We start from the raw sequence: 21,066 nt of genomic DNA, 5'->3' as shown, positions 1-21,066 counted from the left end.
CAACAAAGATCCTCTCTATGAAGCACACCATAGAATTTACAACTTTAACTCCTGTTACTTGAAACCTCTGTAATTGCTAGATTGATTGCTTAATATAATTTTCTTTTGACTCCTCTTTAATCTTATCTCCACTATACTCTACCTCCAGAAATACTGAGCTGGTAGCAGTTTCCCCAGATTCATTATTCAATATTCCACACCTTTGTTCTTTTCTCTATCTGGAATATCATGCCCAATTCTCCTATGACCACAAGAGGAATAAATGTTTCTACTTGGTAATTTTTTCTCTTTCTTCCTACCATGTGTTGAAATGATCTGTTTGCATACCTTTCTCCCAGAGCCCATTTCAGCTACCTTCAAAGGCAGAGTCTCTGCCCAATTCATTTCTACAGTACCCAGCACAAAACTTATGGTCTTGGTAGACACATAGTTTTATTTAAAGAAATTATAAACCAAAACACCAAGCAGATTTTTAAATACTAGCTAGGACTTTTTTTTTTTTTTTGATTGAAGGAAAATTGCTTTACAGAATTTTGTTGTTTTCTGTCAAACACCAACATGAATCAGTCACAGGTATACATATATCCCCTCCCTTTTGAACCTCCCTCCCCTCTCCCTCCCCACCCCACCCCTCTAGGTTGATACAGAGCCCCTATTTGAGTTCCCTGAGACATACAGCAAATTCCCATTGGCTAACTATTTTACATATGGTAACATAAGTTTCCATGTTACTCTCTCCATACATCTCACCCTCTCCTCCCCTCTCCCCAGAAATATCTGCAAGGCTTTTAAGAAGTCAAAATTTTTCAAAACTCAAAATTCAGGGTCCTAATTGTGGAGATGACACTCACCATCAGTAATGGCTTCTCCTTTCAGACTCTTGATTCCTCTGGGCATTGCATTTCCATCAAGGTAGAATTCAATTATACCATCATCCAGGACAATTAGAAGATGCAGCCAAACATCTTCTTCCAAATATTTCATGACAGTGGTCTTGGCAACATACGTAGCATTGGAACCCAGAGTTTTGTAATGGAGGGAAAGTGTCACGTGGGATTCATTTGTGTGAATTTTTACGCCATAGTAGATGCCTCCATTACCATCATCCTTTGCTATAACAAATCCATTCGTATTGGCATTGGGCATTACCCAAGCTGAAAATGTAAAGTTGGCAATTGAGTTGTTCCTCGAGGGATGGTATTTTGGATTAACAGTTCCAAATGCACCCTCTAGTCCACTGAAGTACAATGCATCTGTTCCACTATGGTGACGCCTCATGTGTGGCTGTGAATGCACGGTGCTGGGAAAAGTTCCAACCAGCAAAAAATCTATCACTGGAGGCAAACCAGCAGTGAACTCACTAGACAATACTTCCCAGCCTACTCGTACATCACCAAAGGCACCCTGCTGTCTCAGAACGGTAAAGTTGGTGATATAAGACATAGCGTCTTCCGAGAGGACATCTTCTGCCACTTCTCTCTCTAGGCACTCTGGATCCAAGATGAAAACTCCAAAGGGATCATCATTGAATGGAATCATTACTGTCACCTGGAGGTTGGTTGCTGCCAGTTGGCCCCCAGGATCTGGGGACCCACCTGTAATGAAATCAGAATGAAAACTCAGAATGGAAAATACTTTCCAGTATAAAGTGAAGGCAACAGGAATTTGTTTACCAAACTTCTCATTAATTACTTTACTTGTTGATCAATGAACATAGTGTCACCATATAGCTTTCACCTCATTTTCAAGGGTATTCATTGTAATTTCATTAACAACCAGCTGAGTCTGAAGAGGATATTAACTAGTGTTAGTCACTCAGTCATGTCCGACTCTTTGCGACCCCATGAACTGCAGCCTACTAGGCTCCTCTGTCCATGAGATTTTCCAGGCAAGGATACTAGAGTGGGTTGCCATTTCCTTATCCAGGATATTAACTAGAAAGTCTTAATTCTCATGCTTAAAACTAAAATTGATGGGGACACTGACTATTATTTAAATTACAGTACAAAGGCCAAGCTTTTTAAGCTATCATGAATCTGTACTTCCTATTGTCTATTACTGTTTCACTTGAGATATTCTATTTGGTGTGGGGGAAAAAATTTATTTACAAGTTTGAGTATGGAAATAAGTTTCCATCCATAAAACTTCATTAGATGCATTTTCTATCTAGCTCTAGTTATTTCAGCATAAAATATTAAACTCTAGTGGTAAAATAAAATAGATGGGAAAACACTGCACCTGAAATGTTTACAAGCTTTAAAATATAAAACTCGTTGAATTCAGGAATTTTGTCTGGAAAAGCATGGAGAATTATTGGTTTGGCTCCTTCTCCATCCATAAAGTTAATAGTCCCTGAAGTTTCATAGAACTCTTGTCCAGGTTGCAAAGCAGAATCATTGTGAAAGAGCTGCCAAGCCACAGAAACATTGCCAAAGTGTCCCCGGTGCCTCAAAATCCTATAAAACAAAGTAAAGAAAATTATTTCTTATGAAAAATGTGGAAGTGGCAAATCCAACTCTAGTGAGAATTTTCTGTGTTATTTCAGAAATACACTTTGTCTATCATCTTTAATATAAACCAGCCAGCTAGGTCTTACTGAGCAACCATGAAGAATCTCATGGAAAAGGACAAATGAAGTAGAACCTTAAATAATAAAGAGAAGAATGCTTAAAAATCATAGTCTTGGAAATCCAAACTAATAGATAAATTCTAAGATAAATTCAATCAAAAATATACAGATGAGAATTGACCAAAGTTCTTCAAAAGCAAAGCCCAGGGCGAAGGTAGGTACCTATCACTTGAGAGAAGAGTTTCAGAAGACCTTGGATAATTCAAGTCTCTGTGTTCTGATGAGGAACAAAAGTTGGGGTTAAGGAGGGTAAAAAGAATAATTTCTACTTACCATCTAAAATGTCAAGAGTTTTAACAAATGAAAACAGCATAAAGAAGTTTACAATTTAATCAACCAACTCAATTATTCCATTCATAGGCATACTTTTTTTATTTTGAAAGATTGTTTCAATTTTTTGCATGTGTAAAGATTTTATTTTACTTCATTCAACTTTCAATTTGCCTTATGTAAACATGCTTACCAAAATGAATTAGTCTTTCCTTCTTCGACTGCTTTGTCTATGGGCTCCAAAGAAAAAATACCATTTGGGTCATCATTAGCTTCAATTATCACTGTAGCTATTGCATATGGATATACAACTGTATCACCTAAATTAAAAATGGAGGAGTCAAAATAACAAAAAAGTACTTAACTTACTGTTAAATCTGTATTTTTAAACTAAGAAACAGCTTGTAATAAGGCTCAAATTCCAGGAGGAATTTCCTCATTGAAGGTCATAAATGAGAGAAAGAGATGCCTAAATGAGTTTACTATGACTTGTCTCAGAGGAAATATTTAATTACAGAAGAATTATTTTATTGAGAAACATACATGACATTTTTATAATAGGAATATCACTTCACTAGTTTAATTAGAAATTTAAAACATAGCTTTATCAAGTTTCAAAATGTTGAGGTAGATTCATTTCATAAAAAAAACAATGAATGAAAGGATTATCCTATAAGATACATTAATTAGAATCACTGGCTTAAGTAATTCCCTTTCGATCTCTGCCTTCACATAGCGGAGTCTGATCTGGTTGTACACAGAACAAAGCAATCTTTATGATGTTGAACATGATTTCTTTCTACTCCAATTCTTTCCACAGCCTGTTAACACTGTAACAGCCAATAAATTATGTCTCTTCTCACCAGTCCCTTGAGGTCCATAGCTTTTACTCTCCACTGCAGCTGTCACCTCTGTAACCAAAGTCTTCTTCGTCTTTATTTACCTTTCATCACTCCTCAAGACCCAGCTCAAGCAACAACTCTTTTGGGGAATTTTTCCTTGAATTCCCAAGTTAAGTGCATCTCTGCTGTGTTCCTACACCACTTCACACTTTGTCAATCTAACATAGCAATTATCACATTATACTCACACATACACACACTCACACACATACACACACATTTCACTATAAGTCCTTGAACAAATGCTTCTTAATCAGCTTCATCTCCTAGCAGGGTAGAGGCTCGGTCACTGATATTCATGAAAGTTTACTGAACGGATACAATTAAAACCTTGAAAATTAGGTGAGGACAACACCTAAAACTAAACTTAGAGAAACAGACATGTGTGGCAAACCAGCCCATTATAAGTAATTTATATAAATATACAGCTGTACTTAACCATACTAGATAATTAGCCAATGAAAAAAGGAGGAAACAAAAAAGACAGACAGTAAGTTATATAAAATATCCTGATGTTACAGAGTAATAGAATAACTTAAAATATATCATAAACTCTAAAACAAAAACAAGAAAGCCTAATTTTGGTAGGGCTCTGCTTTCATGCACATTTGTGATGCAATATGTCACAGGTGGTTCAGCAAATAATAGAAATGAAGGGAAACAGGAAGACACCAAAGAGAGTCAAAGGAATAGGGAGAATGACAAACAGCACAAACAAAAATTAAGCAATCTCTATTTTTTCACCATCTTCTTTCTGAGTTTTTGCATGTAAGAGGCATGAGGTACACATGCACACAGAGGAAGGGACAGGGCACCACAGGAACCCAGCCCAAGGTGAGAGCTTGCTCAGGGAAAGAAGGACACCTCCAACAGAGAAAACCTTGGTGCTCGATGCTGGAGTCTGAGTGGAGTGGGAGGACATCGACGTGATGGAAGAGGGTTGGCCTGGAGCAGCAAGTGAGAACCCAAGTGTAGTAAGGGTTGTTTAGCAAGGAGGTAAACAAAGCAATAGAAAGTGGTTACACATAGGGTGAACTGATTAAATAAGTAAACATACTAAAGATAACTACAGGCCAATATCACTGATGAACACAGATGCAAAAATCCTCAACAAAATTCTAGCAAACAGAATCCAACAACATATTAAAAAGGTCATGCAATATGACCAAGTGGGCTTTATCCCAGGGAGGCAAGGATTCTTCAATATTCACAAGCAATCAGTGTGATACACATTAATAAACTGAAACATAAAAACAATATGATTATCTCAATAGATGCAGAGAAAGCCTGACAAAATTCAACACCCATTTATGATTAAAAAAAAAAAAAAAAACTCTCCAGAAAGCAGGCACAGAAGGAACATGCCTCAACATAATAAAAGCCATATATGATAAACCCACAGCAAACATTATCCTCAATGGTGAAAAATTGAAAGCATTTTCCCTAAAGTCAGGAACAAAACAAGGGTGCCCACTCTCACCACTATTATTCAACACAGTTTTGGAAGTTTTAACCACAGCAATCAGAAAAGAAAAAGAAATAAAAGGAGTCCAGATTGAAAAAGAACAAGTAAAACTCTCACTGTTTGCAGGTGACATGATCCTTTACATAGAAAACCCTAAAGACTCCATCAGAAAATTTACTAGAGCTAATCAATGAATATAGTAAAGTTGCAGGATATAAAATTAATACACAGAAACCCCTTGCATTCCTATACACTAACAATGAGAAAACAGAGAAATTAAGAAAACAATCCCATTCACCATTGCGATGAAAAGAATAAAATACTTAGGAATAAATTTACCTAAAGAAACAAAAGACCTATGTTCATGGATCGCAAGTATCAATACAGTGAAAATGAGTATACTACCCAAAGCAATCTATAGATTCAATGTAATCCCTATCAAACTACCAATGATATTTTTCACAGAACTAGAACAAATAATTTCACAATTTGTATGGAAACACAAAAAAACTCAAATAGCCAAAGCAATCTTGAGAAAGAAGAATGGAACTGGAGGAATCAACCTGCCTGACTTCAGGCTATACTACAAAGCTACAGTCATCAAGACAGTATGGTACTCACACAAAGACAGAAATATAGATCAATAGAACAAAACAGAAAGTCCAGAGATAAATCCACACACCTATGGACACCTATCTTTGACAAAGGAGGCAAAAATACACAATGAAGAAAAGATAATCTCTCCAACAAGTGGTACTGGGAAAACTGGTCAACCACCTGTAAAAAAATGAAACTAGAACACTTTCTAACACCATATACAAAAATAAACTCAAAATGGATTAAAGGTCTAATGTAAGACCAGAAATGATAAAATTCCTAGAAGAAAACATAGGCAGAACACTCTGACATAAATCACAGCAGGATCCTCTATGACCCACCTCCCAGAGTAATGGAAACAAAAGCAAAAATAAACAAATGGGACCTAATTAAACTTAAAAGCTTTTGCACAATGAAGGAAACTATAAGCAAGGTGAAAAGACAGCTTTCAGAATGGGAGAAAATAATACCAAGTGAAGCAACTGACAAAGAATGAATCTCAAAACTATACAAGCAGCTCATGTAGCTCAATACCAGAAAAACAAATGACCCAATCAAAAAAATGGGCCAAAGAACTAAACAGACATTTCTCCAAAGAAGACATACAGATGGCTAACAAACACATGAAAAGATGCTCAACCTCACTCATGATCAGAGAAATGCAAATCAAAACCACAATGAGGTACCATCTCACGCTGGTCAGAATGGCTGCTATCAAAAAGTCTACAAACAATAATGCTGGAGAGGGTGTGGAGAAAAGGAAACCCTCTTATACTGTTGGAGAGAATGCAAACTAGTACAGCCACTATGGAGAACAGTGTGGAGATTCCTTAAAAAACTGTAAATAGAACTGACATACAACCCAGCAATCCCACTGCTGGGCATACACACTGAGGAAACCAGAATTGAAAGAGACACATGTACCCCAAAGTTCATCACAGCACTGTTCATAATAGCCAGGACATGGAAGCAACCTAGATGTCCATCAGCAGATGAATGGATAAGAAAGTTGTACTTACACACAATGGAATATTACTGAACTATTAAAAAATGCATTTGAGTCAGTTCTAATGAAGTGGATGAAACTGGAGTCTATCATACGTGAAGTAAGTCAGAAAGAAAAACACCAATACAGTATATTAACACATATATATGGAATTGAGAAAGATGGTAACAACTCTATATGCAAGACAGCAAAAGAGACACAGATATAAAGAACAGTCTTTTGGACTCTGTGGGAGAAGGTGAGGGTGGGATGATTTGAGAGAATAGCACTGAAACATGTATATTACCATATGGGAAACAGATCACCAGTCCAAGTTTGATGCATGAAACAGGGCACTCAAAGCCAGTGTACTGGGCCAACTCAGAGGGATGGGATGGAGAGGGAGGTGGCAAAGGGGTTCAGGACAGGGGAACACATGTACACCAGTGACTGATTCATGTCAACGTATGGCAAAACCACCAAATATTGTAAAGTAATTAGCTTCCAATTATAATAAAATTAATTTAAAAAAATAATAACAATAAAGGGAGCTGGATTTCTCACCAACAGAGAACAGAGGGATAAATAGGAAAACATAGAACACTAGAACAAGCCCTGTGATACTAGATACAACAGCCTTCAATATATACAGCTGGGTCCAGAACTACAGATGTTAATGTGTGTGTGTATATATTAAGGGGCTTTCCTGGGGGCTCCGAGGTAAAGAATCCACTGCCAAGGCAGGAGACGTGGGTTCGATCCCTGGGTCAGGAAGATCCCCTGGAGAAGGAAATGGCAACCCACTCCAGTATTCTTGCCTGGGAAATCTCTTGGACAGAGGAGTCTGGCAGGCTACAGTCCATGGGGTCGCAAAGAGTCAAACACAACTTCGCGACTACACAATAATGACAAACATATATAGGGACGGTCAAAAAGTTCACTCATGTTTTTCCGTAACTTTACAGAAAAACCTAAACAAACTTGTTGGCTCACCCAGTACATAAATGCATACAGATATACATGCATTCCCTATCTCTGAAAGTGGGCCTAGGAGGAGACTAGCCCAAGAAACAATTACCACACCTAATACTGAGGTTCTGGTTTCTAAACAGCATTCTACACTGAAATGGCTTCTTGAACCAAATGGCTTCAGGGCTTCTTGAAACAAATGACTGATTTCAGGGTTTTGACAGGAAAAGTACCAGATGAGTATGAAACAGCTTGCTGTGCCAGGAAGTAAGAAAATGCTCAAAGAATAATAGGAACATGTCAAAAAGACAAGAAAGTCATTTTAACAGACCACCCCTAGCCAAACTTGGGATAATTTGACCTTCAAAGTTAATAATCATAGTGAAATACAACCCACTGCATTAAATAGAAATCATAAGCCCATACTGATAAATAAATGTCAATGAAAAAATTGAAAGTTTGATGAGTAACAGGATAGTTATATAGTTTTAAAGTACTTTTCCCATAAAATTTGTATTAAAAACAAAGGAACAAAAAGTACAGTAGAGATGCCTGGCAATCACCACCTAAACTGTGGTCAAAATAGACCTGGCAGTAAAGGAACAAAATAGAAATCTGTGCCAACAGAAGGGATGTAATGGGAACACAGAATTCTTCTATGCAATTTCTGCCAAGGATGCAAAACCTGAATCTAATCATGAGGAACATCAAACCAACCAAAATGAAGGACATTCGACAAAATAACTGCCCTGTAATTTTCCATACCATAAAGGTCATGTAAGTCAAGGAAAGACTTGAGTATTTCAGACTGAAGAGATTAAAGATACACAGCAATTAAACGCAATGCATGATCTGGGAAAGGATCATTTTGCTCGAAAGGACACTGATAGGAAAACTGGAGAAATCTGAATGGGGTCTGAGGCAATGATTGTATTAATCTCCTGATTTTAATGGCTATATTGTGGTTATGTAGGAAAATGTCTTGTATATATGAAAAAAAAACACATAATCAGGGATGATAAGAGTATCATGTCTTCAACTTACTAGAAAAGATTAAAGAAAAAATAGCTCTGTGTACTCTTAAAAGAATAAAACAATTACCAAAAGAAGCTATAGCCCCTCTAATTCACTAAAGATAGGGTCAAAACATTCTGCTTCAGTTACAGTATAGAGACAAAGGAAAAGTCTATCTTTCCCTCTTGCAAACTGTCACACACTGTGACTATAGCTACAGAGAATTATCAGTCAACTGGGCTCAGACACCTGCAGAATACAGCTTCCCAACCACTATGCCCAGTGCCCTGGTAGGAGGGAAAAGTCTATACTAACGCCCTAAGTCCTTGAGTGACTAAAAAAGACTTCAGGTAGTTTCAGCTAGAAGATTTCAATTCCTCATATAATAACATAATTTTCTGTGTGTGCTATTTGTGAAAAAAAGATTAAAAATAATGACATAGGGTATACCAGGTACACATAGTTTCAACACATGTATTCTTTTACCCCTTCCCTCAAGAAATCAGTGAAACAATTTTGCTCTTGAACATTCACAGGTGACAGTGAAGTACTTAATGCCATCTTGTAAAAGAATTGAAACAACAGATCTGCCATAAATATAATTTATTTACCTGTTGAGTTAAAGAGGATTATATAAAAGGGCTCATCTGTTTCTGGGATATCATCTTCCGTAATGAATACAGATATGTTCTGCTGTCTACTTCCAGCTGCAAAAATGAGCATTTCTCCTTTTTCAATGGGAACAAAGTCTCCCTCTCTGGCAGTAGCCTTCCCATCCATGGTAGCATATTGGACGGTGCAGGGAACATCAACAGATCCATTTCTGAGAACTTTAAAGTCAGCAGTCTCACCTTCCCGAACCCTCACTACACGAGGCTCTAAAATATTCACAAAGAAAAGAAGGAACATGTGAGCTTTTCTGATTCCATCTACATATTATCAGATCGCACGTTTCTCCCTGCCCAGCACAAGAAATGCCCTCCACTGAGTCTTTGCTGAAAGAGAGCTATGATTCCAATGCCTGCATGAGGTCTCCTCTGAGACCAGTGCCGTGAGTCAGTGCCCTTCCTCTTGCCTTGACTCCTACAAAACCCACTGTCAGCAATTTCCAATTTGTCAGTAAACTGTATACTATCTGGAATCCTCTGCTTACCATTTCATAGAATTCATTTCCAAACTTGGGCCATAAATTTTTTTTTTAATAGGCCCAGATACCTTCCACATCTTCTACAGGTTAACAGAAGACTGAACACAGGACTAATTCATTAAGTACATGTTAATTGAAGGTTAAAACATAAATCGATAAAATTCAAGAGGTTTAAGAGTTCTACAGTTGCATATTGAACAGCCTGCAAAAATGATCTGAGGAGGAATAAGATACCAAATAAAACTAAAAGATGTCTCCAGCGGCAAAGACAGTTGTAAAGAAAGCATTCAAGCGGGAAAAATGGGGAAACCCTAATTTACATGTTAATTTATAGGTCCACGAAATTAACAGTAATTATAGTAAGTAACCATTCATTAAGTACAATACACAAACCCTGAACTGTCTTCACTACTTCCCTGTGTACTGGAAGAGGTAACATGGAAGAGTGTTCATTTTTGCACAAAGGAAAGAAAATACCTTGAAATTTAAAAGTAAGAGGAAAACAAAGCTAACAAAATAGTACTTAATTCTTCCTTCAGAATCCTTAAAAATATCTGTTAAAATGTCAAAGAGATTGAATAATGGTCAAATTATGAAATCCTATTTAAACATGTATCAATCATGCTTTATTAAAAATGTTCGCTTAAAACAATTATTGAAAAAAAGCACCCTTACACTGTTCAAGAAAGATGTGAACTCACTCAAATAAGAAAGCAATACCACCTGCAAAATAAATGGGGTCATCATTTCTTCTAATCCTCAGAGTAGCAGTAGTTTTATTTCCTATTTTAGCTCCTCCAGTGGCATTAAGTAGGATAATGGTAAATTCCTCCATTTCCTCTGGAATCTTTTGGGAAAATGTTACACATGCTTTTTAGTCAGGTGATCTGTACAAATAATTCCACTACATATACCTAAATTGTTTCATCTTTTTTAAAAAAGCTTTATTAATAACAGTATTAACATTCATTTCCACTTCTGAGCAGAACCACCCTAAATTATTCAAGTAAGAATCAGAACCCTTCAAAATTTTAACATGCATTCATCCAAACAGCCACCTTATTTTGACTCACTATAAAATGTAATGGAAATAGAGATATTTTTGCCTTACACAAATCAAAAAGAGAAATACTACATAGCTTAAGTTTTTCTGTAAGAAAATGGGCTATATGTTGTTTTTAAGGAAAAACAGTGAAACAGAAAAATAACTTCTGGACACATTTAGAACAGAAATCATAATAGTAACAAACATTCAGTTAGCTTTCAAAGGCCCCTTATAAATTTTAAGTTTCACGGAAGTGCATCACAAAGACCGCATTCCACTGTCCTAACAAGGTGAGACTCCTCACATCTCTGAGCCTATATGCCTCCCCGCGTGGACTCTGCTTCGCTTTCTCCTCATCTGTGTGCCTTAATCTTCTCCGCATCCTAAAACAGAAGTGTTGGAATTTTGTCTCTGGAGGCAGGAGTATGAGGGAAAGGAGACAGGCGTCTGTACCTATTTGAAGTGCAGTTCCCCTCAGAAAGGCCCATTCCATTATTACTAAGTTCTTTCTCTGCATTACGCTGAGTCCACAATCCACCTGGACCAATGTCCTAAATCTGCAAGTGCACCCTAGTATATCAGTAGATAGCCCTCTCATTCTCAAAGGCCTTCAGTACAAACCGAGCGCTTGACAACCTCTCTCACAAGCGTGCATCTCTAATATTTGACACCTAGGCAGTGTCACCAGCGACTATTAATCAGTTCTAAAAGTTAAAAATGCCTGTAGGGGAACCAAAAATAACATTTCTACTTTGACGTGTGTGTGTGTGTGTGTGTGTGTGTGTGCGCGTGAGTGCGTGTGCGCGCGCTCAGTCACTCAGTCATGTCCAACTCTTTGTGATCTCACAAACTATCACCCACCAGCCTCCTCTGCCCATGGGATTTTGCCAGCAAGAACACAGGAGAGGGTTGTCATTTACTACTCCAGGGGATCTTCCCGATCCAGGGATCAAACTGGCATCTCTGGCATCTCCTGCGTTGGTTGTTTACCACTGAGCCACCTGGGAATCACTTTGGTTTATAGTCAAGACACTGTACCTGAGTTCTTTATCACATACTCTCATAGAAAAGTATTACCAGATGTTTAATACTCAATAAAAAAATAACTATTAAACAACAATAAGAGTTAAACATGTAACATTTACCTCATCTGGAAGGGAGTAAACGGTGATATTTTTTAAAAATTCCTGGTCTCCAAAGAAAACAGTCGCTTGGACAGGAAACACATCTTGTGTAAAATCTGGACTAACAACCCATGATACATTAACATCACCAAAGTTGCCTCGATTTCTTATTACACCATAAACAGCTGTGAAATACAAATAGGTATAACACATCTGATCACATATTAAACAATTTTAAAAAGATGAACAAAGAAATTGATCAAAGAGAAGTAAAAATAAGCCCCCTTTTTAATAAAAATCAATTATTTGCTTAGCCCAGCCTCAAGGTATATATAAATTAACCCAGTCTTTCCTCTATAGCCATACAATTGATAAAATAAATGGACTCAGTCTTTGCTACCACAGTGTGAGATCTTAAAAGTCGCTCAGCACAGGGAACAGAATAGTGTCTAGGTAGTATCTATCACAAAGTCCTATAAGGGTATTTGCTAAAGACAGAGAAAGTTGCACACTCAGAAGCGATCTTCTTATCCAGACACACATGGCTCTAAAGATAAACTATGTCTCATTTCATGCCACTGCAAGAGTTCCCCAGATGTAACTGTCAGTTTCAGAGCTTTTCCTATTTGACTCAACTCATTCTTTTAAATGCTTGAGTTCTACTGCATATGGTTAATGGAAATCAAAATATAACTGTAATGTATGTGTTAGCCACTCAATCGTATCTGACTCTTTGTGACCCCATGGACTGTAGCCCACCAGGCTCCTCTGTCCATGGAATTCTCCAGGCAAGGATACTGGAATGGGTAGCCATTCCCTTCTCCAGCGGATCTTCCCAACCCAGGGACTGAACCCAGGTCTCCTGCACTGCAGGCAGATTCTTCACCATCTGAGCCACCATCGTCATAATATTATATAAGAAATAAAAATTACAATCTTAAATATGATTTTTAAAACACTAATTTCTATACCCTGTGTAATTTAAAGCAATTGGACAACTAAAAATAACTATATACTAAAGAAATAAATTTAAAAACGCCAAATTTTTTCTTCAGTAAAGAGTAATGGAATATAAGAAGTAGAATACATTACCACTATAGGTATTGTCTCCTTTACTTTCATTTATCGTAACAATTAGATCATCAGAAACAAATTCTATAATCCCATGAGGATCATCATTTTTTAGAATCGTTATGTTGACAATTGTAGCACTTCCCAACTTGCTTTCCCGTTCACCATGGCTGGTAAGGACCACCCAATAATGTTCATCCAACTAAAGAGAGCGTGTCAAATTAGGAAATATAAAAAGTTGAAATTTTCAGAGCAAATAAAAATATATATTCAAGAATATTAATGCCATCAATTTTTCACAAAGATGAACTCTGAAAAAAACAAAGCTGATTTTTTTTAATTTTTAACATTTTCCATCAATTAAGAGAGATATCAGGTATAAATACACATTATCCAAAAATGGAAAAGGCAAATCATGTTACTACATTAAAACAGTAAGGAGACTGGATCTTATCACTGATGTTCCAGTCATTTAAACTAATAAAATTAAATTAATTTAAAAGTTACATATGCAATGATGTATATACATAATGGAACAATATCTGGTTCTCTTAATATATTTAAAACTTAAATTTATTTTCTTTAAAAGAGTAATTTTACAGAAAAATTTCTTCAGTTTGAAACCACATCCTGAAAGTTCAGTCAACAGATATTATATAAAACAATGTTTAACATATATAAAGCTAAAAGGAGACGAAAACTCATAAGTTTCAGATTGGGCTATCATTTTATGTAAGAATGGACAATTCAAATTGGTATGACTTTTACTTTGCTTTTGAAGCTTGTTTTTTAGTTTCCAAACATAAGTACTTCTCTTTATCTTTTCTTGCCTGCCTCCTTTCCTGTATTTCCTTGCCAACATTCAAACTATTTATATTCATAACATACTAGATATTATCAACTTTCCACAAAGGCACAAGAAAAAAATAAAATCCCATACCTCTGGTATCCCATCCAATCTTGTCAGCAAGGTGATTACAATCTCCCTTTCCCCAGGTTTAAATTCCAGTACTCCTGTGTTGCCATAGAATTCATTGCTATCTCTTGGCTCTATTCGGTAGTGTAGAAACTGCTTAACCAGTGCTCCCCTATGTCGGATGATGTGGAGCTCTATAGATTCTCCTTCCTTAAAAAAAAAAATTTTTCACAAAATTCAAAAAGATATATGCACCCCAATGTTCATGGAAGCATTATTTATAATTGCTAAGATAAAAGAGTAACATAAGCGTCCATCAACAGATGAATAGTAAAGATGAGGGTGTAAGGGTGTGGGTGTGTGTGTGTGGGGGTGTATGTGTGTGTGAATGGAATACTACTCAGTCGTCAAAAAGAAAGAAATTTTGCCATTTGCCAAATGGCTTCCCTGGTGGCTCAGATGGTAAAGAATCTGCCTGCAATGCAGGAGACCCAGGTTCGATCCCTGGGTCGAGAAGATCCCCTGGAGAAGGGAATGGCAACCCACTCCAGTATTCTTGCCTGGAAAATCCCAAGAACAGAGGAGCCTGGCAGGCTACAGTCCATGGGGTCACAAAGAGTGGGACACAGCTGAGCAACTAACACACAACATGAATGGGCTTAGAGGGCATTATGCTAAGTGAAGTCAGACAGAGAAAGACAAATAGTGTATGATATCACTTCAATGTGGAATCTAAAAATACAACAAACTAGTGAATATAACAAAAAAGAAGCAGGCTCATATACAGAGAACTAGCAGTTACCAGTGGCGTGGGGGCAACAGAGGGGTCGGACAGGAGGTACAAACTACTGGCTATAAGAGAGGCTTAAGGACAAACTGTACAGCATGGGGAATATAGCCAAGATTTTGCAATAACTGTAAATGGAAAGTACTGTTTCAAAACTGTATTAAAAAAAATAACCCCACACTCTGAATTCAGACTGAACTGGTTTGCATCACAAGTTTAAGCAATTTGTGTAAGGCTCAGCTAGAAGCGCCAATGTGTCTCTTTCACACTGAAATATAGTACAGACTGCTTAGAACAGTGACTAGAATGTAACAGAATCCTAATTACAGAATCCTGTTATCTATATGATTATACCAATAATAATGATGATGACTGTTTCTGCCAGTAAAGTACCATATAAAGGATAGGGAAAAAAGTCAACAGAAGTTCAAATCCTTTGAAATTGCTCTTCTGAGGTTGTGAGTACAGAGCAGATTGAAGTCTCTTTCATACTTACTTTTATAATATAGGGTCCTCTGGAAGCAGGAGAAAATTCAAAAACTCCCCCAGGATCATCATTTTCCAAAATAATTAGGTCACGGCTCGTATATCCAGATTTCAGCACTTGGTTTTCCACACTGACCCTGGAGAAAACAGTGGGAGAAAAGGTATCTACTACCTATAGACCTACTTCTGAATTTGAAGTCTTACTTACAATATTTATAACACTTTCAGATAATGGATATGAAGGTTATTAGAAGTTAAAACTTAAACTGAATTTAAGTATATTAAAATCACGTAAGATCAAAACAGTGTCACTGATAACACTTCTGGGAGAACTTTCCTTTCTGAGTTCATTATATCTTTTACATTTGATTGAAAATAAACACTGCATATGTATACTAAAAATACAGTAATTGAAACTTTAAATATATTTTATAAAGTAGTTATCAAATTTATAGACTTGTTTCCAGTTTTAGAGAAATTTAACTTGTAATACATAGTTTTAAAGTAATTTAAATAAAATTGCTTAAATTTTACATACACTTGAATTTGTTTTTTAAAAACTCATTACATAAGATTATATTAATTGAATACAAGTTGGATAACTGCTTGGACTAAAGCAAGACACACTGACCAAAAATAAAGTTGTGGTTAGATTTTAGAAATATTTCATGACCTTCAGTATGATTCTGTTCACCCTGACTTTAACCTTATGCTTTTTCTATTATAAAAGAAATATTATAACTAATAAATATAAATAGATAATATTTCTTTTATAATAAAAGAAAAAGTAGGACACCATGAAAAAATGGAATGGAATGGATGTGAGATATATGATATGCTATAGCAATTCCTATACAAATCTCAAACGAACATATTAAAACAAGATGCTTTTTTTATTTCTGGTTTTTATGTTCAGCCTATAATTAAAATGATCAAAGGGACTAGAACTGTAAAGCCCTGAGGGTTTAAAAGCCAGCATACTCTGATAATTCTCAATCCCGCAAGCTCTTCTAAACCTTTCCAAATGTCACGTTCTATTGAATCAAAAAGTACCCTGATCAAACCTCAAAATTACAATGCAGCCACAATTAATATGTAGAAAGAACAGCACACTTCCTGTGTAACAGAGAATCTGAATTAACATGCGTCCCCAGTTTTTGGAAATCTGCCAACCAATACCTAGCATACTAGTGCCCACAGAAGATATAATCAAAATAATAAGACAGTTAGGCTTTTTCTATTATTAATATGATTTTCATAGTAAATTTGCCCATATTTCATTTATGTCAATATTTTTATTAATTAAAACTTCCTATGTCCAAGCTGAGACAAAAACAGGACCGAAATGTGAATATAAAAATCCATTCTGAATATTAAACAAATGAATTTGTTTTTAAGCTTTCTTTAAAAATGCTACCCTTTTGGAAAAAAGGCAAAGTTTTAAAAAGTTCTTTACACAACAACTAAGAGAATGCAGGCAAGAAACTGCTGATATGCACTCAAAAATCAATGGAAGAAATGAGCGCTCTGCTTCTGAATTCTTTGTGAAACAACCACAAGATTCATAAAAGATGTTAAGTAAGAACTGCACAAGCAAAGGACACTTAATTGTTTTCTTGGTTATACATACACTATCAGAAAAGCTAAAATTTTTAAGTTCTTCAAAATATGTAATTATATAAATTCTCAAAATTTTTATCAGCTATCTTAATATTATTCACAATTTTAAAACTCTTAATACAAAAAAAAAAAAACCACAACCTTCAGATAAGCTTAGCATTAGAAGATAAATGGACGCACAAAGCATGCGCAAGCAGGTGGCCAAGCAGACTTTCCCAGGGCTGGCAGTCATGCAGAACCGAAGCCTTGTCCCAAACACTGGCATGCAAAGGCAAAGTGTTGAGTCACCCCAAACCAGACATTCTTCGGTACACTTACCCAAAATACACGACAAACCTTTCGGTTTCTACCCTGCCAACACAGAAGAAAGTGTGTGTGGGGTAGGGGAGGGGGGAAGGGAGACAGAGACAGTATTTGCCAAACTTCACTAATGCTGCTAGAAATGGGAATGGCAGGGTAAAAATGAAGCTCAAGAAAGCCTTTCTTTTCTGCCCCCGCCCCCGCCCCCTCGCACGAGCTGGTCATATTCACTTGAAGGGAATTCTGTACACTGGGTTCTTTGCTATTCACAAATGCTAGCAAGAGGTTCGGCAGTTCCCACCTAGGGAAGATGACCCCACGGCCAGCCATCATGTCAAGACCCATTGAAGACATTCCTTTCCAGGCCCGCTCCAAGGCGCTAGAGCCTGCCAAGCACTGTGCGTGCTCACAAAACCCCAGCAGCTGAGCAAATTTCATTCAGCCCGACTTATAATTACTTAGTAGTTTTAATTAGGTTTCAAAAAAAAAAACAATAAAAAACCCACATCCTCAGATCTGAAGCCAGTTATTCTTGGAAAGAATAAAAACTCTTATCAGCAGAGAAATATATACCTTTCATCGTTTGCACAGGAATATACTTAAGAAAGCAAAAGATATCACTGTATCTTCTAATTATGACAAATAGTACTTAAATATAACTTTCTATCAGGAAATATAAACACTTTTTCAGATTTCCAATGTGCTGCATTTTAAAACAGCCTTGAGAAACATGTCAGAATGTTTAGTCCCTGGTGTTTCACTTTTCAAGTCAAATAATACCATAAATAAGGAGTTATATATTAGTTGTTTCTGATCTGGAGAGAACTTAAAAATATTTTTAATTAGTATGGTATTAAAAGCATCATAAATCATTCAGTACTAGGGCAACTTTTATCTCTATTTAACAGAAATATACAAAATTTTCATTTGAATTTTACATTAAAAGAAAATCACAAATGATATCAGAATAAAGTGTTTTCTTGCAATATTTTACTGTAACTTACTATAATCACACTAGCATTCATTCATTCTTTTAGTTTTGTTAAAAATTTGCAAAATTGAGATGGAGGTTTTGACAAAATATCTTACTTTAAATTGTGGATTTGATTGTCACGTTTATTTCAATATGTCTTAGCAGAATACTGAATTGTAATTTGTTCACGCACATGTAGATAATACAAGTACGTGCTAGTTACTAATTGAGCTAAAAAAATTTAGTATGAATTTGAACTAATTTATTCCACTTGAAAAGAGAGGAATCAATAACTTCTGAATTCTCTACCCTGTGGCTTATACTTTCTTACATACTACTTTAACCCACAGGAAAGAGACAGAGAAAAAAATACTTTAAAATTATATTTAGTTAATTTCAAAGATTTATATAAGGTTAAAAATTACTATTTTGAAAGAATATGAAGAGTAATCACTTATGAACTTGCTACATGTTTAGTCAGAGTTGAAACTCTCAAATCAATTAACAAAGTCTCTATAGAGATTACTGCCTCTTTGGCTTATAACTGCTGTTCATTTTTCTTTAGTTTCTTTTTAAGACAGTCCGTAAGCACTCAAATCTAACTTAAACAAAAAAAGGATATAAGTGAAAAAATAATAATTTTCAGTTTACATTTCATTTCACTAATTTTTTATCATATGAAATATCTTTCCAAAACATTTAATGTAAAATATTTATTAAAACCGTAAGTATTTAGACTCTTTGTGTGTGTGTGTGTCTGTGTGTGTATGCACACGCACGCACAGTATTTGGTTTTTGCTTTTTTGGGTTTCTTCGTTTGCCTATTTTGCTGTTGTTTTAATTTTTATTTAAAAAAAAAAGAAACACAATGTGGTATGAAAGCAAACAAAATGAACAGCCGACATTCAACAGATTAGTTCCCTATATTCTGAATTCTTTTCTTTCATATAAAAATAAAAACTACTCATAAGGTTTATTAAATGTGTTTGTATTTATACAATACTATAAGAGTCTGAAAGCAAAATTTGGAGAGGATCAAGAGTTACATAAAATGATTATTATTACTTCAGTCCTGATTAAAATAGTACAAAATAACACCTATTGAATCACTGAATTCATCTATGAATTTTATTGTTTCTAAAATGAAAATTTTGCAGTCCTCAAATCACACATTAGCCTTCTTAATATTTATCAACTTTAATTTAGAGACCTATGGTAGATAAACTGGTTTTAATTTTAACTCAATTAAAACCAATTAAGCAAAATATTTTTTTACTTTTGGAATTTCATGAATTACTGAAAAATTCTCCTTGAGAGATCCTGGTATTTTCTTGATCTAAATCACTTACTTGAGAAATGTTAAGTAAATCCTTACTATTACTTAAAAATACCCCTTAAATGTGTATTATTTTTTTTTATCCTTTGGAAAAAAAAGTATTATTTAATATTTAAATTCCATATAAAAAAGACAATTTCATTATATGAATATTAACACTTTCTTTTTACTCACTCAAAAAAGTTTTAATTCTCTTACTTTATGAAAATGAAGCCACCAGAGCTATTTGCCTAACCTAACATTCTGCATTTATTGCTGCCTATTTTTTGAATATAGCAACATATTAGCTATGCTTAAGATGTATCTAATACCTTAAATTCTCGATGTAATGTTTCTTCACAAAAATATCAGCATTAACAGTTCACTACATCTTAATATTTATGAACTAACCAAAAGCCATCATAAAACAGCAGTGAAGTCAGGTCAACAGAGCATTATCTACTTAGTTTTTCCTTTTTACTTTACATGGAAAAAGAATTATTCCCCATACTTTACCTGAAGAAAAGAAATAAAATTATTTCGGAGAACATGAACATATACACGTCACTAAACGCTACCTCAATGCGTTATTACCTGTCTAGAGAAAGTGTTACTGTCTCATTCATTTCCGGTATGTCATCAGCTTTGACAGTAATGTTGATTGTTGTGTCACTCTGCCCAGATAAAAACACAACAGAGCCATTAAAGGGTCCTATATCGTCCAGGGTCACTGCTTTTGAATTAAAGCCAGAGGGCTTCAAACTCCAGTGGACAGTAGCCTGGCCATCAGTTCCGTCCCGATGTAAGGGAATGCATATCTGATAAAGAGAAGAAAACAGAACAAGTTCTTCTGAAATACATGCTCACAAACCACCTAAGCTTTCAGTCAGTACAGACACATGCTAAATGAATGTTCAGGCACTCTGCATAGAGAAGCGAACAATTAAAATGCTATTAAAAGCACAATTGAACAAGCTTTTTTCTAAGCATGACAATTGTAAGATTTAATTACTTCATATTAGTTTTTGCTAGTCAAATTTATCTACTACATTTCCCCCACCCAACAATATGCTTATCCTGAGATTTGTCTTAACAAAAAGACTTCATTTTAAGAGCCAAAGAACCACGAAAAAGATAGAACAATTTAGTTAAAAAGCAAATCTCCACCAGAGGGTCTCTGAAAAGAGAATTAATATCACAATACAAACTGAAAAATAAGCTTTTGCGAATAAATCTGGGAAGTACACAGTTACATCAAATGCATCCTAAAGTGATAGAAGGAAAATAAGAAAATAATAATACAAGTAAGAATAAGAAATGCTTCTAACCAAACAAATGCTGATACTCAGGGCTCTGAGTTTCCATGGGCAAGTTACTTAACCTTTCTGACCTCAATTTCCACATGTGAAATGAAGCTAGAGGCTCCCTATTTTGCAAGGTCCTGGTGAAGA

General features: G+C 35.6%; 1 protein-coding gene across 1 annotated transcript in view; it reads right to left on the bottom strand.

The window, feature by feature from the left end:
* Positions 1-21,066, bottom strand: part of ADGRV1 (adhesion G protein-coupled receptor V1) — a 566,629-nt gene that overhangs the window by 493,695 nt on the left and 51,868 nt on the right. Inside the window, exons 11-20 of the mRNA XM_069590116.1 lie at positions 20,210-20,433; positions 15,418-15,544; positions 14,159-14,344; positions 13,240-13,420; positions 12,169-12,332; positions 10,702-10,825; positions 9,443-9,709; positions 3,093-3,219; positions 2,239-2,456; positions 852-1,595 (exon numbers count right to left, since the gene is read on the bottom strand). Coding sequence (XP_069446217.1) covers positions 852-1,595; positions 2,239-2,456; positions 3,093-3,219; positions 9,443-9,709; positions 10,702-10,825; positions 12,169-12,332; positions 13,240-13,420; positions 14,159-14,344; positions 15,418-15,544; positions 20,210-20,433 — 2,362 coding nt within the window. The remainder of the gene's footprint in view (positions 1-851; positions 1,596-2,238; positions 2,457-3,092; positions 3,220-9,442; positions 9,710-10,701; positions 10,826-12,168; positions 12,333-13,239; positions 13,421-14,158; positions 14,345-15,417; positions 15,545-20,209; positions 20,434-21,066) is intronic.

Source organism: Ovis canadensis, chromosome 5 (genome assembly GCF_042477335.2).
Source record: "Ovis canadensis isolate MfBH-ARS-UI-01 breed Bighorn chromosome 5, ARS-UI_OviCan_v2, whole genome shotgun sequence".
NCBI lineage: Eukaryota > Metazoa > Chordata > Mammalia > Artiodactyla > Bovidae > Ovis > Ovis canadensis.
Note: the sequence above shows the minus strand (reverse complement) of the source record. Positions and strands in the feature narration are given on the sequence as shown.